The following is a 15,826-nucleotide window of genomic DNA, read 5'->3' on the forward strand; positions in this document are numbered from 1 at the left end:
CGCTTGCACCTTGAGCATGTGATAGAGCGTAACGTTCATAATATTTAAAGTTTTATAAGCACTTAAAGCTCTTGTTGTTGTTCGAGTATTCTTTAATGTGTTTCAATAACATAAACACAAGTATTAATAAAATCATCAAAGTAAAATTCGTTTTTAGATACAAATAACATAATCAAATTATTTTCTTGGTACGCGACATAGAAGCGGGAACTTTTAGTTTTTTTATTCGTCCTCATCCATCAACCGATACCGAATTTTAAATTATTAATTAGGTTAGGTACCTACCTGTTTAAAGTTAAGACTACTAGTAGGTCATCTTTTTCACTCAGGCATGTTTCAATCACAACATTTTACCAAACTAACAGTGGCATGGTTAAACCATTTTCGTTCAAAGATTTATGGTCTTTTTGTATGCTAACATGTGCACCGGTTACAACTGCTAGAATGCGTACCTAGCTTTATTTTTCAGCTGAAAGTACGTGCAGGGAAATCTTTACATCTGGCATTTTGTTAAATGACGGACTATACATATTCTCTGTAACTTATTTAATCTCTACAATGTATTACGAACGTTTGCAAACACTACCTTAAATGTATTCACAATATGATTTTATGTTCGTGTTACATAATGATAAATTAACTTAGTTATTTTGTTTTTACATAAAGCTAGAGCTCCTTAACTGGCAACTAAATTCAGGGCTTACTAATAAAAACTAATACATTGTTACATTTCAGTGAAATCAAAATTGACGTAGCATTTTATTAGCTCTAACAGGTTTAATTCTTTATGAATAACCCGGCCAAACTTGTATGGCAACGGACTAACGTATTCAATATCTAATAACAGATTCACAAAAGCAATGTTATCGTCAAAAATAAGGGAGGTTTACAGCATCCTCGCTCGCACCTGTATACCTCGCAATCACTGGACCTCTTCTAATATTTATTACGCGTGAATATCATATGGCACTTCTTCTCGGCTCTGATTGCGCAGTTCCTCCCCTGCTCTTATCGTAAGAGGGTGATGGTATTTCCACAGTATACCTGAAGTTTAGTAGGGTTACTAGTTCTCCATTGTTATTTCTTCACCTGTGTCTGCATCAATTAAGCTCTAATTGCCAGACATAAACTATTATAAAAATTACTTCTACATCACTAGTGAGCCCATAGCTAGGTGATAGCTAGGATATCGTCATCACCAGGCCATTTAGTTTTCACTGCAGAAGTTCGACCTTTTTTTAAAAGACATTATATCAAAGACAAATCAAAGATTTGGCTTGTCTTATGAGCATCATGAATAAATTTATAAATCCAAATCTTATTTTATTTAAATAACACTAAATAGATGATCTAAACATCTGTGAACTAGTTGACTGCGTTTCTAATATCAACTCTTTCGATTATTTCAAGAAAACGAAACTTTTTATGAAGTGACTATGCCTACTTAACCTAGAGTTAGTTTTTCAGTTTCTTTTCCGTTATTCTATCATTCTATTTGCTATCGATGTTCACTTAAAAGGAACAACATAGCATAAACGAGTTAAACCTACTGTTGTTATTTCAGTTATGTATTTCTGCATAGAGCTGGTACACGTAGGTAACTTGAGACGGAAAAATGGATCGTGTTGCACGGATTTAATTTGGTGAAGAAAAGGAAAAAGCAGTTTGTTTACTTATAGCTCAGAATCTGCTGCTAAAAATTATGTTGAGTTCGAAAATAAAACTTAATGGTGTTTTTATTTTTATGCATTAAAGTAAATGTATAAAAACATTCAAGTGCCCTGGGTGGGACTCGAACCTTAATAATATTGTGTAGTGTGTGTTACATAAATTGAAGGAATTACTTTCGCTCAAAGTGTAAAAATCAATTATAAACAGACAAATCACTCGCATTATGTTTCGCTTTATACATAAAACGATCGATGTTTTCAAACACATTAAAAAGAGCTCCCAACTTATCTACTTACTTACATTAGTTCGAATAATGCCGCTCAACTTTGCATAGGTACGTTACACACATTATTATGTGCACGCATATTACTCCAGGTGTAAGGATGATTCCTTATGCCAGTTACTTATTACTTAAGATTTATGCTTTGTAAATATTTTAAAAATATAAGTAGGTAGGTAAAAGTCAGAAGCCTAGAGTACCTAATAAGGACAACATAAAAATAGTACCTAGTTAGCAATCAAATACGTTCCATTAATTTTGTTTCCGAAACTCCGGTCATCATTCTACTTACAGTATACAAAAATGTACTGGACTCCTTTCAATTTCATGAAAGGGATGTCGTTTGACAAGTACGGATCAATAAGGGCTGTCGCATTAGAAATTATGGTGTAGCTAATAAATAAAAACTCAGGAGAAAAATATTAAAATTGTGTCAATGACTTCATCGTCAAAATTAGAGTTACCAAATTATTCCACCCTAATAAATGATAATAATGCCAGCAAAGTTAACGAAGCGGTAAGATTCTTGCGAGATCATTATTGTTTTCAGCCCGCTCCGCCAGAACGTATGGCGGAGTGACCAAGGGGTTACAAGAACAAAAGCCTCACGTAATTAGACCGACCGCGGCAATACATAAATAATTTGCCTCACGTACCTCTTTGTTCGCAGAGAACAGCTTTTTATTTACGCTGTTATACCAAGAACAACACTTCATATGCTTTTGATGGCGCTAATCCGCATCCTTTATCCTACGCACAGGTGGTTATTGTCCAAGGCCTTTGTTACCTATTTACGTAGTTCTTCTCCTATCAGAATAGAAAATTAATACCAACGAGATCAAAGGGCATGTATGTATGCTCCGGTTGCCTGAAGTCGTTACCGTGTATGCACAAGATTGAACACGGGAAGTTTTCAAACAATGATTGTTGAGTTTGCGGCGAAACTTCGCGCTCTACAATCGTATGTGAGTAGGGAAATCGGAGCGGAATCCATAGGAATATTTGTCCCTATTTTAATCCGTTCGCTTCTCAGTCGGCAGTAACCGTAAAACAAAACCCTTTGAGAAAAATAAAACCGTGGTCATGCGATACCCAAAAATTTTACACTTTGTTGTTGTTATAGAAAAGAAATTCGGTAAACGGATAGCTGCGGAATATTTGACATTAAAATTTGGTTACCGGAATTCCGCTTTGGTGTGCGAGGAAAAGAAATTTTAGGCTGGTCCGCTTAATGAAACAAATTTTCAGGACGGCGACATCTAAACCGTAAGCCCTTTGTAGTGCGTACGGGCGCCGGCGGCTTTGTCGGCGCCGACCCGCGACACCCTTTGTGCCGTGCGCAAAATATTGCTAATTACGATTAAAAAGAACCTTCTGCCACCCGGGTCCAGCCGCCTATTAAACGTGCAACGATTCTAAAGGCTACTTTTGAGGAAGGTCTGTCGTTCCGACGATTGGCGTTTTAGCATTAATTTACAATTTTTTTTGACAGTGTTGATGGCGTAAGTTTAATAGTCGCTGTCGTATTTCATTGCGTTTCGCTTTGAAAACAGTTCTCAGATTATTTCAAATCAGAAAAATAGGGTTCTTTCAGATTAGCGTTTCTTTGAGACGTACAAGGTCGTTTTCGTAAGCGTGTACGCACTTAAAAGTTTTGACCTAGACGCGTGTTTTGTTGGAATATAGACGTGCTAATAAGTTTGTTCCTAATATAACGCGAATTAAGACGCTGACATACGCACTTTTGATTTTACTGCGAGAAAATAGCGCACACCTCAAATTGTATGTAAAACGCGCTGAAACTATACTTTAAGAACACGAAGATCAATCGACCAATAGATTTATTTCTTTTAAAATAAGAAAGCTAAAACTCGAATGCTTGCCAGTTTGTACCTTTACCGTTTAAAAAATATACAAGACTAAACCCACATACTCACCCCAAAATGTTTTCCTGTAGGCAAGAAGTATAAATCAATAGTGCCGAGACAAAATGCTCCGTAGTCTACTAACACTGCCGGCGTTATTACCGGTTACGATGTCAACGTGACCTGCAGAGCATATAGCTTAAAGGTATTAAGGAAAAAATCGCTACAAAATTTTACGTTCGTCTTGTGACACCCCTCTAATAATGTCTGCTTAAGGGCGGTGGTAACATGGAGTACACATTTACGCTCCGTTAAATGGGGAAAGCTTTTTTCGTGTTTAGTGTCACAAAAACTGTTATTAGCCTGAATTGTGGTGGAGCCACACCCTGTCTTTGGTGTCAAAGAAAAACTAAAAATGTTTCTTGGTAACAAACTGGGACATGTATACGATAATGGGGAACTTTTTCACAAAAAACTGGTGAATCAATAAAAGCTTTAATTGAATACTATTACTTTTCATGAGAATGTACAGATGTGTAGACTTGTTTTAAATGTACTACTCTATTCGATTATTAACAGAGTGTCTGGAAAATATCAAAGTAAATTATTTATAAGATCAGAAGAAAAACTCTTTAATATGAATATTGTGTATCACACTTTATATGAAATTAAAATATATAGGTACCTATGTAATCTATTTTTTTATTAAGGTAACATAAAAATTAATAAACGTTTGTTGTACCTGGGGGAGCAATTATGGAAACACCAGAAACTAGCCAGTCGATAAACATAGCGTGGGGTACCATTCGGAACTGTCAATAAGTGGGCTGCAGCGAACGTTTGACGAGCACCCTTAATGCGAACATCGCGTGGACGGAAATGGACATTTTGTATTCAAGCCAGGAACAAGGAGACGTTTTAAGTGTCCTATCATTAATAAAAGAAACGGTAAATTATTCAAACCCTGGAGAGTAGACTGCCATATCAATAAACAATTTGTGAGCCCAAAGAGATTGCAGGATTTGAAAGCATTTAGCAGTATTGTTCCCTTTCAGATTGACATCTGAAATTCGTGAATTTGCATACTGAAAGCAAAATATGACAAGAATTTAAAGATCTTACTTACGTAGGTAATAAAGACTATTAGGTAGGAAAGAAAGTAGTTTCTTGAGAGAATTATCCAGATTTTCAATTTCTACCAATTTTTTTGAAATGTCTTAACTTTAAAACAGTGGATTCGTATCGCACCCTCTTTTTTATCCTACTGAGGGGAGACATTAAAAAAATCCATTCTTTATTAGTTTACGTTAAAAAAATACACCTTTAAATCTAGTGTCGGTGCTGTTAAAGATTATCAGTTAAATGAAATTATGAATAGAATATGGATTAATAAGTTCAGGTTGTACATAATAATAATAATAATAACTTTATTGTACATAAGTGACAGTAAACAATTAGATTATCCCCCCGTCGCGGCCGCAACAGTAATCATGGAGTGACCGCGCTCGTCACGTCACGTCACGCGCACCCGCCGAAAGCCGCGGTAACGGCACGTCATTTCCCGGCTTTATTTATTATTAAATACCACCTCTAACTAGACTACATAGGTTTTAGTAACATCCATTTAATTGTAAATTAATCTTCTCTTACACTATCTTGTGGACCAAGTTGTGTTAAGGTAGAGTCCTTAACACAACTTGGTCCTTTGGTGGCTGCTTTATTTAAAAACAATCACAACGACGACTCATTGACATGTCAAAAGTCCAAAAGTCTCTTAACGGAGGGTTGGCGGGTTTGGACTGCAATGTACTTTAAAAAGTTTCAATATTATTTTAAAAAGTTTTTGAGCTGTAAATCGTTTACAGTATCAGTGTTGACCTGAAAATAGAATTTACAAACTGTTACTGTAAAGTTGAATTTTGTTCGTTTAATACAATAACAAGGTGCGAATATTATATGATAGTAGACGTAATATAATAGAGCAGACGTTCAGAATGCTCGGAGAAGCGTAGTGACGGGGCGAAGCGAAACGTTCCTATTAGTTTTCGCCACATTGAGCACGCTGCGGGATCCAACTTATTAGGCGATGTGATCATGCGAATAATACTTGTTTCATACGTTTTATTGCGTCAGAGTATTGGTCTCTAGCGATACGATTCGAACGATTCCAAAATTAATATATTTTCAAGAGGAATCCCTTTCAGTGCCGTATTTCGAGTGGCTGTAATCGTCTGTAGCGAAATTATTAGAACTTTGCGAGCTTTTGAATCTACGCAGTATTACAAAAGTTAGGTTATCAATATCAGTTTCCAATCAGAACACTGTTCGATGACTGAAGTGGCTTTGGCCTATAAAGACCTTGGTTTAATTTCTGAATTGGTTTCGGGGATACCGTAGATAGCAAACTCGTTTTAGTCTAGGTGTACTGAGAAAAAAATTAAACAAATAGAAGACGTTACTATTTATAACAGCACCATTGTCCTTGTTTCAAATAACCCAATCTCGAAAGTGAATTCATAAAACTGAAATATTTTCTACCTAACACGACTTCCTAAAGGATCAAATGCTCTCCAACGCTGACACGTCAAAGATTTGTCTGAAGCGAATGTTTGGCAAACAACACGACTATTACGCAAAATTATTTGAAAATATTGTACAAAGGACGTGAACCCAAATACACAACAGTTGGTCTCATATTTCGGCAGCGTCGCGCTCTGATTATGTAGATTCCTTTACAGAGGAGATTTTACGCAAACATACGAATGAAGATCGAATCAGATATGCATAGGATCAGTATCTTATTCTTAGGAAAATATGGCAGCGTACATTCCATAAATATACTTAAGGGTGCCATGTTTTGGTGAATAGCCGCTTTTTTGCTGAAGGCTTCCTGATAGAAAACAGTGTTTGTACAATAAAAAAGATTCCTGAATATACACATATTAGGATAAAGGACGTTAAATATGATAGCTTTAACAGCCCTACCTAATTAGTTCCAGCCTGTGCTGAAGAGCTTAACGTCTTATTGATATTAGTATTGCTGCTCACGAATGGCGTTGCTATGATTACCCCAATATTAGCGATTACGTAATTTCTTTTACATAAGTAATAAATCCTCTGTAAAGGAATCTACATATTGCTATCGCATTTTTAAGACTTAGGTAAAATAGATAGAGAAAACACTTATTGCAAACCACATAAAACAAAAAAGGAAAAACTCAAAAGAGAAGGAGGTCTTCTATATTACATTATGAGAGGGCATCGATTTAAAAAAATACCCAGTATAAATACAATAAATCAAAACAGTTGAATGTTTACTGTCGTTCGGTGGCTGCGGCCGCGGTCGCAGTCTCGATCCAATCGAGTAAAGTGCGGGATCGAAGTCTTCAGAGTTGTTTAGCTGAAACGTTTTGGTTGTTGTCAGAGCACCTGTATCGGTCACCGCCATATTGAGTAGCTCGATCCCCTCAGGAATCGTGACACTATATCTTGAATTAAAAGAAAAGTCGAGGAAAGTTCTCTCAGTAAAAGCTGAAATGAATGATGGTGGTGTTTTAACTAAACAAATAATGAATGAGATGATGAAGTTAGAGTTAGATAGACCCCGTAAAATAGGTTTGTTTTTTCTTTTAGATTGGGCTGTAATCAGTCTAGTGCCAGAATTTATAAGCCATCATTGACATGCCACGATGTTCTTCCTTTTCCCAAGCCTTCAATGTAAAGTAAGTAAGTGGGTAATTATGAAGAAACGCAAAGTAATTTTTCACTTTGTGAATCACCAATTTGAAATGAAATCAGTTTAACATCTCCGGGTCGAAGGAGACAAACTGCTAAATTTCTAGACTACAGAAATAACACTTCCAGACTAAACACTAAAATTATCAAAAACAATCCGTATACCCGCTTAACACTAATATATTTCAGGGCAAACACAGCCTCATACCTACTTATGCCGGGTCGTTCGCTATTAGTTACTCGAAGAGAAACAAAAGTTAAACTCTAATGTGTTCGCAAGTAACTAATGGGTAGTAAGTTTCCACGTAGGTACTTAAGCGGCCAATTCTTGAGTCGGACTACTTTGTGAGCACACATTAACGGCGCTGGATGCTCCCTGGCTAAATCTCAACTATCTACTTAACTGACTGTCAGAATGAACTCGCGAACGAATTGAATAAGCCCCGCATTGCTCCCTACGAGCTCTCCCCAACCGAAATTCGGTTCAATTACACTGTAATTTGGCGAATTGAAACAGCTTCTTATCAGATTCTGTCGTCATTATGCTGGGATTTTTGATATGTGGTTTCTGCAGTCAAATATAACGTGTAACCTATTACATAACATGTAGTTTATTATGTTGATGACATAGTACTTTTATTAAGGTTTATCATACAGTAGTAACGTATACGGTCGCGCTGGATGTGGACCATTTCAATTTAAGAAGCGTCGAATTATTTTTAGCTTAATAAAATAGCCTTAACTGAACACTAACTAGTATTTTCAGCTAACGCTGATGAAAATACTTAGGCTGGGTTGCACCATCTTACTTTAACTTTGACGAACATCAAAAATCTGTCAAACTCCATACAAAAAACACCGGTTATCGTTATAGTTACGGTCAAAGTTAGGTGGTGCAACTCAGCCTTAGATGTTATATTGGCACAAAACGTAAAGATGGGATAAATAAAACCATTCCTTTGAAGTTAAACCCACTGTAATTTAGCGAATTGACTCGGCATTTTGTCAGCTACTGCGTGTGATTTGTTTACTGTAATTATCCTTTAGCAAATTCGTTTACCTTTAAAGCTTGAACACGAGTAAAATGTGTTTCAATTGTGTTTTTCTGTGAACAGTTTTAACGTGATGCTATTTAGATTCTGTTGAACGATACGGTGTCAACGTACTCGTTAAAGGTACATATTTTATATGATTTATCGTTCGTATATAAATTGATAACTCAACAGGGGGTATCTAAAAATTAAGTAACAAAAACAACCGTTTGCATTTTCAACAGGAGAGCACTAAGAAGTCTTATCGCAACGAAACCGGGTTATTATGTTAATAAGTTATTAATTTTTCAACGTTGCACAGAACTTTCCAATAAACCTTTTCTAGCTGTTTGCAAAGTAAGCTAACTTAATTTGGCTTGTTTCTACAGACACTTCCAAGTTCTCGGGATAAAATTGTTTTTTCACAAGAAGGAACATCAAAAAGTAGGTTAGCACTAGATGTTTTAGGTAGCGTTATTTTAGATTACTTAAGGTAAATGTTTTTCTACGAAATGGGCAGATAAGTGTTCAAAGTTACTTACTTATGGATGTGTATGAGTATATTCGTACATGCTATGATTTTCTTTACGGCTTATTAAAGTGTAAGAAAGTTAGGTAAGTACAAGTAAGTAGTCGACTTCATCAAACTGTGTTACTGTTTGCGAGGACCTGGAACTTATAGTATGAGTTACGTGTAAATAATTTACTATGCACCTATGCTTCGTTATAATATGCCTACGTAGGTCAAGACATGTAGTAATGGCGTTTTAGTCCCATTGGTTATTTCTGTGAGACACTTGATTGGAGAAATATAATAGCGATTCTATTTAAGTATAACATTTTTTTTTAAATAACAGCGCACTTGTCAACACTACAACCTACTAATAAGTATAGCTCAAATAATAGAATTTCCTTATTGCCTTTCTGTCCAAATTTTCTTTTGTATGTAGTCTCACATTCGAATCTCCAAACAATTTAAATTCACGAAAATTTACGATGTAAATTGCACGAAAGTGAATCAATTCCGAGCAGCGCATTGAAGTTACTGCTCAGTCATTCAACCTCGCTTTCCGTCAATAATGGAAAAAAATAATAGCGTATAAAATTTCGTTTATTACACCGAACCGCGTTCACTCTGTTGCGTTGCAGTAACGCACCATAAATGGTTTATTACACAGCGTTTGTGAGGAAGCGGAGCTTAGCGGAGAGCGTGGAGCGGAGCGCAAGCGGGTAATGAAAAGTTAATGAATATGTCAGAAAATTAATGAAAACGTTATATTATGTAGGTACTAACAATTTGTTTTCATGCTTATGGGCTGGTTTTGGTGCTTATTGATGTCTAAATAACAGCCAAAATTCACAAAAGTTAATATCAGTGCCCATGCTAAGAATCAAAGTATGAGTATAAAATTGATACAGATAATGTCTGCAAAAAGGTCCAAGTCTAGATTTATTATTAAAAAGGTCGTGATTGAAGATTTATTTTTAGAATAGTATAAAGCGTAGAGTGCATCTCGCGCTGCAAGTTTTTTAGCTGTTACGCACACAAAAACGTACCTATTTGAAAACTAGCAAAATGTCCGAGCAGCCCGCTACTCGCTCCGCTTTAAGCTCCGCGCGTTGATGCCCACGGCCTTACCCAACGTTGTCAATTCCGTCCAAGGTTCACTTCCGTGAATTACTGACCAATGAAACGTCTCCGCTAACTCACCCTTCGTAATAATATAGGACACCGCGGTGTCGTCATAAAAATATGTTTAATGATCTCATAAACATTCGATATGTTCACGGCGGTGCGCTGAAAGCCTGCTCTTACTCTAAGTGTGCGTTATGTGTATCTATAAATCTGGGAGTGTTCCATTTATTACGGCTCTATCGATACCGGCATTACTGTCGAGTTAAATATTTATAACGATATCAGACTTTATAATCATTGGATGTGGGGACGGTCGCGAGGACGTAGGTCGGTGAAGTGCGCACTGTAATTCTCTAGGTAGAACTTTCTAGCTTTATTTGAACATGTTCGAAGCTGTATGTGTTGACTACATCTGAACTGTTTGTTATTAGATTTATTTAAAACCGAATCCTTTTGAAATTGAAGTTTACTTGAACAGCCTTCGGGTATGAATACTGATCTGTTGTATAGGGTTTGGAACCTGTCCCTAGATACAGTAGTTAGGTAGGTAGGTAGTAGCCCTCATCGAATATTAGGTACCTAGGTACCTAGTTAGAATTTTAGTAAATGGTATCGCTACCTTTATTTTCTAAAATATCAAAACAGCCTTTGAAGTTAAATTAGTCTTAAGCCTCTCAATGCTGAACTATTATTTTTTATTCTGACTTCCACGAGGCTCGAACATAATACGTTGGAAGTTCCACAAAGGTAGATTTCCCAGTGAATTGTCTCGAAATTTCCCAAGCCCTAAGCCGCCCTCCCTTCGTCTCCTCGCTATTACCGCAAGTTTCGTTATTAGCAACTGTGTTGGAAAGTTATAAGAGAATCACCTTCATTTAAGTTAAGATTAAATTCTTAGTGTTATACGCAATAATTCAGCATCATCAATCTCGTGTTTTGACTTTTATTGCAAGTAATTTAATGGCTTAATATTTATGGTGCACAAATTGTGCTCACACAAGACGCGGTCGTGCTTCAACGATTACGTTGTACCAAAATTTCCTCTTTTATATATTTTTTAACAACTTTCCTGTATCGTAAGTCAAACATGCCTTTTGTAGATCTATTATCATAATCATGTGAATAATAAAGTTTAATGTCCTTCCCGGAACTGTGTCCTCATAGGGTAAGAAAAGATGTTTTTCATTTATTCTAGAAACTCATATAAATAAATAATTAACTGTCCTTTCAAATCCATTAAGAAACAAAACGTACACAAATGTACATGTACAAATGCCCCACAAAATGCTTCTCCGTAAAGTGTCTTGCGCGAAGGGCCTTTATGAATACCATATGAGGAGGCCGCTTTTTTACGCACAAAATCGGCATGGAATCAAAGTCCACATGTCCGTTGCGGCCTACCTTAATTTTCCTCTTGCCCCACGCCCTGAATACCAAAGAAAGGACGGACATCAGCTTTGCCCCAAAGCACTACGGGATTTCCATACAAATTATACAAAAACTTCATTCTAACATCTCAGTTTTTATCGTAACAACGGTTAATCATGTTACAATATTAAATTTAATTTTGAGGAAGTACTTGCGGGAACAGTTTTCCGTAACGCTGTTGAGAAGCCGACAATGCCAGAGTAATTTTGCTTATTTCGGCTTAAATTACTTGATCTCGTTTACGGGCCTTTGAAGATTGTGCCAAGTTTTCGCAAACTTTGTGTCTAATTTATTATTTAGCGTCACTTTCTCGTGTTTATGTTGCGTAGGTTAATTGTGGAAAACATTTCTGAACTGCTTTTAATATTAGACACGACTTATTTTACAAGATAAATCAAAATGCATTAATTTTATTATTCGTGTAACTGAATATTTTTATTTATTACTTAGATAACACTTTTTCTCACAACAAAGTAGCTCAGGGCCCTTTTACTTTAATAAAAAATCAGTAATGTTGAAAATATTTTTTGAAGAAGTTCTAGAAGATCTATTTGCTTTAACAATAGTTCCTTTTGTTTTACCGTATAAAAGGTCATCTAAAGCCAATAATATTTCAGCGTAGTACACGCTATTTTCCTCATCAGCACCATAATTACTTAGCGCGAACTAAATCAGCGAGAAACAATTTTGTTAGCAGCGTCGCGCGTCGCCGTCGCCGGCTCCACTTTCATTCCGTCAGAACTTTGGAAACTTATCTTAGTTAGCGACGATCAATTTTCATTTACCGTCGATTATAAAATTTCCGAGATGAGATAGTGTAACGTAAGTTTTCCCATTTTAAATGCCCCGGCACAAATTCTCCCAGGATTACGGGTAAAATAGGCTACCAGTCTCAAATGAAATAATAGGCCGCACGGTTGAGATGTCGGGTATATTACCCAAAATCTCGGGGATTTGAGATCTTTTTCTTATAATCATTATTTACTAGAAATGTATGAAAATAAATCTTTGAGTAAGTACTTGTACGAAAATAATTTTCATTACCATAATTAACGTGGTACTAGGTTAAGGGTATTCTCAACATGAGCTCGTGTTTCTGATTAAACATAATTCTTCTTTTATATGAACAACCATTACACTCATCAAAAGAGCTCGTTTATATGAAAATATGATACAGGTACGCAGGTAGGTAATGTAACCAACGTGTTACTAGGCACATTTGTAATCCTCTGAAGTAATTATATCGGATATTTCTGTACAAAAGAAATCATGCCATATCACATACCCGTTTAATTAATCTAAGCCTGTTCAAACGCTTTCCCAATTACAATTCAGAGAAGTAAAAGCTAATAACAAAACATTTCTTAATAAATAAAGAGGAACCTCCAGATTTGTTTTCGTTCCTTCCTCCTCAGTTGCGTATTTACATATTACACAAGCGGAAGACCTGCGATACATTTGCAAGATGATAAACAAAACGGAATACGGGAAGTTATAATTTACGGAATTTGGACGGTCGAGTAGCAAGGGCTGGGTCCTGGAGGTCTATTCTCGAACTACTCTGGATTTGCATAACTCCGTCTCTACCTGTCTCTCTCACTCGTGTTAAAGTNACTAAAGTCACTGGGTGAAGAAAAGAGACAAATAGGGTCGAATACATCGAAATCGCTTTACGTGATAGTCTTTGCCGTGGTGGCACACCCCGCTCGGGAACATTTGTCACAAATTAAACCATCGCGCAACATTACAATCACTCTCAACTTTTGGATCACGGAATATGATTATCTAACTTTGCTTCAACGGAACAGATAGGTAGGTATCACATTCCGGAATATTCCTACGGTATTTTAAGCGATTTGCTTTTGACTCTACATTATTTTATAAGGATCAAATTCAATTGGACTCTGGTGATTTTTTTACCAGTGTAAATAGTAGATAATAGTGTACTGTGCCACTCAGCATTATTGGAAAGCCTCTGTGACACACTATTTTATATGCACCCCTTATTTTCACATTACAAAACGTATTAAAGCTGCATAACAATCACCGAAGTGTTGTCACATAACGGCATTTTTACAGCAACAAATCTCGACACGGCATTTCAGCGCTTCAAATAAACATCAGTCTAGGGCAACAGCAACTGAAATAAATAATTCATTAGGAGCAATGACGACATCGGAAATAAAAAGGCTCTCTTCGCGTAAAGAATGGCGGTCAATAAAATATATGGTGTCTTGTCACGGTGAGGACGTGGTCAGCTCCACCAACTTATGGGCGCAGTGGACATGGGTCGATAGCAAGCAGGATCGTTTTACGCTACATTGTCTACTGATTTATGCTGAGAACTACTAGCCAGTCGTTTTTAAAATTAATTTGAGGTAAATCAAGCTTAAAATATTTTATTTCTATTTACTTCAAAACTTATAATAACAATTTGAGTCTTATAGTAACAACATTTTAAACACGATAACATTTTTTGCAAAATGTTTAGCTATTCAATTATTTCCTAAGTTCATCTATTAATTTATTATTGGAATTTCTAAATACTGACTGAGTGATAGTTATATATTAGCTAAGAAAATCAACACTACTAGAAGTAACATTCAATTATGTTTTGTTCTCTGAAATAGTTTTCCAATTTAAAATAAAATATATTATTCCTTTAAGTATTATTATAACTCAAGGCAAAACTAATTGGACATGAACTACTAAATGTAACTTTCGTATTAGACCATCCAAAAATTTTCACAGAAGAGCACAATCCTCTAGGTTTTGGCCCACTATCCATCATACTCACAGCACAGTGGGCAGATTGATCGGCGGCGGGCTGGCGCAAATATAGCGAAGAGGAACGCTGAGACAAAATGTGAGCGCAAACAAACGCTGTCGATGGCTGACAGAAGGATTGATAGTTGGTCGCCCGCTGGACATTGGGCGCCAGGCCCTGTTTTTAAACTCACGTTGTTTGTTATGGTTTGGGATAGAAACTACTAATACTTTGTGAAGATTATACGTGTTGCATCAATTTTTAAAATAGGCTTGAAGCGTTCATAGCAAGTACCTACCTGAATTTGTGACTGTCTATTCTTGAAATAATAATTAATACCATACTGCATTACAATCACCTATTAATTAGTTCTTAAAGCAATACAAAAATATATAGGTAATGTTTCAGCACTTGCTTCTTATATTTTCTACGTGATTCACATATTTCCAAGTTAATTCGAAAGTGAGCGAAAAGCTCCGACGCAGTCGATGACGACTGTCATATTTTAAATGACATCCAGGTGATAATCGCCAATTAAACATAATTTTGTTGGTTGTTGCAGAATTCGTGATGTCAGAAGGCGGCGCAGGCACCTACCCAGCGCGCTCGCCCATGTCCAGCTCCACCACCGGCCACTCCAGCTCAAGTCATCACAGGTAAGTTAACACTACGTCACAAAAACTATGTTCACAAAGCAGTATTTAATTTCGATCGATTTTGCCAATTCATGAATTCAGCTCTCGAGAAAATGGTTTAATTTTCTTTCCCTTAGTGATAGTTAGTACCCTGTACCATGGTCGTTGCTCCCACTTGCCTAAGACGCAAGAAAACTTTGACGAGGATTTTACTCTACTATTTTGCATAGGGTTAGTATATTATACATTTATATTATCGAATACCGGGACTATATAAATCTTACTTCTTACTAATATTATAAATGCGAAAGTTTGTATGGATGCCTGGATGTTAACATGTTTGTTACTCTTTCACGCAAAAACTACTGAACAGATTTTGATGAAACTTTACAGTATTATTGTTTATAACCCAGAATAACATATAGGCTATATTTTTTTTATATTAGAGGTGAAGTTTGTGTGTTTGTATATTTGTTAAATTGTAAGGGGTAATCTCGGGATCTACTGAACCGATTTGAAAAAAAATTTCACCAATAGAAAGCTACATTATTGCTGAATGTCATAGGTATAAAAAAAACCGAAAAATTCCACGCGGGCGAAGCCGCGGGTGGAAAGCTAGTGTATAATAATATTATCCACTAAATCAAAACACAGCAACAAAAACGAATATCAATTAAAATAACTGAATTCCACAAAAATATACAAAACTATAGCGGAACGAACTAGTACATTTCAAAAGCTATGCATCAGAAATTTTATTTTTGCAAACTTTTTTGCA

At 36.2% G+C, this 15,826-nt stretch overlaps 1 protein-coding gene across 1 annotated transcript in view; it reads left to right on the forward strand.

Annotated features, from left to right (window-relative positions):
• Positions 1-15,073, forward strand: part of LOC114351162 (uncharacterized) — a 103,888-nt gene extending 88,815 nt beyond the window's left edge. The window contains exon 5 of the mRNA XM_028302246.1: positions 14,976-15,073. Coding sequence (XP_028158047.1) covers positions 14,976-15,073 — 98 coding nt within the window. The remainder of the gene's footprint in view (positions 1-14,975) is intronic.
• Positions 15,074-15,826: the final 753 nt, after the last annotated feature.

Source organism: Ostrinia furnacalis, unplaced genomic scaffold (genome assembly GCF_004193835.3).
Source record: "Ostrinia furnacalis isolate ACB-3 unplaced genomic scaffold, ASM419383v2 OfSCF1098, whole genome shotgun sequence".
Lineage (NCBI taxonomy): Eukaryota > Metazoa > Arthropoda > Insecta > Lepidoptera > Crambidae > Ostrinia > Ostrinia furnacalis.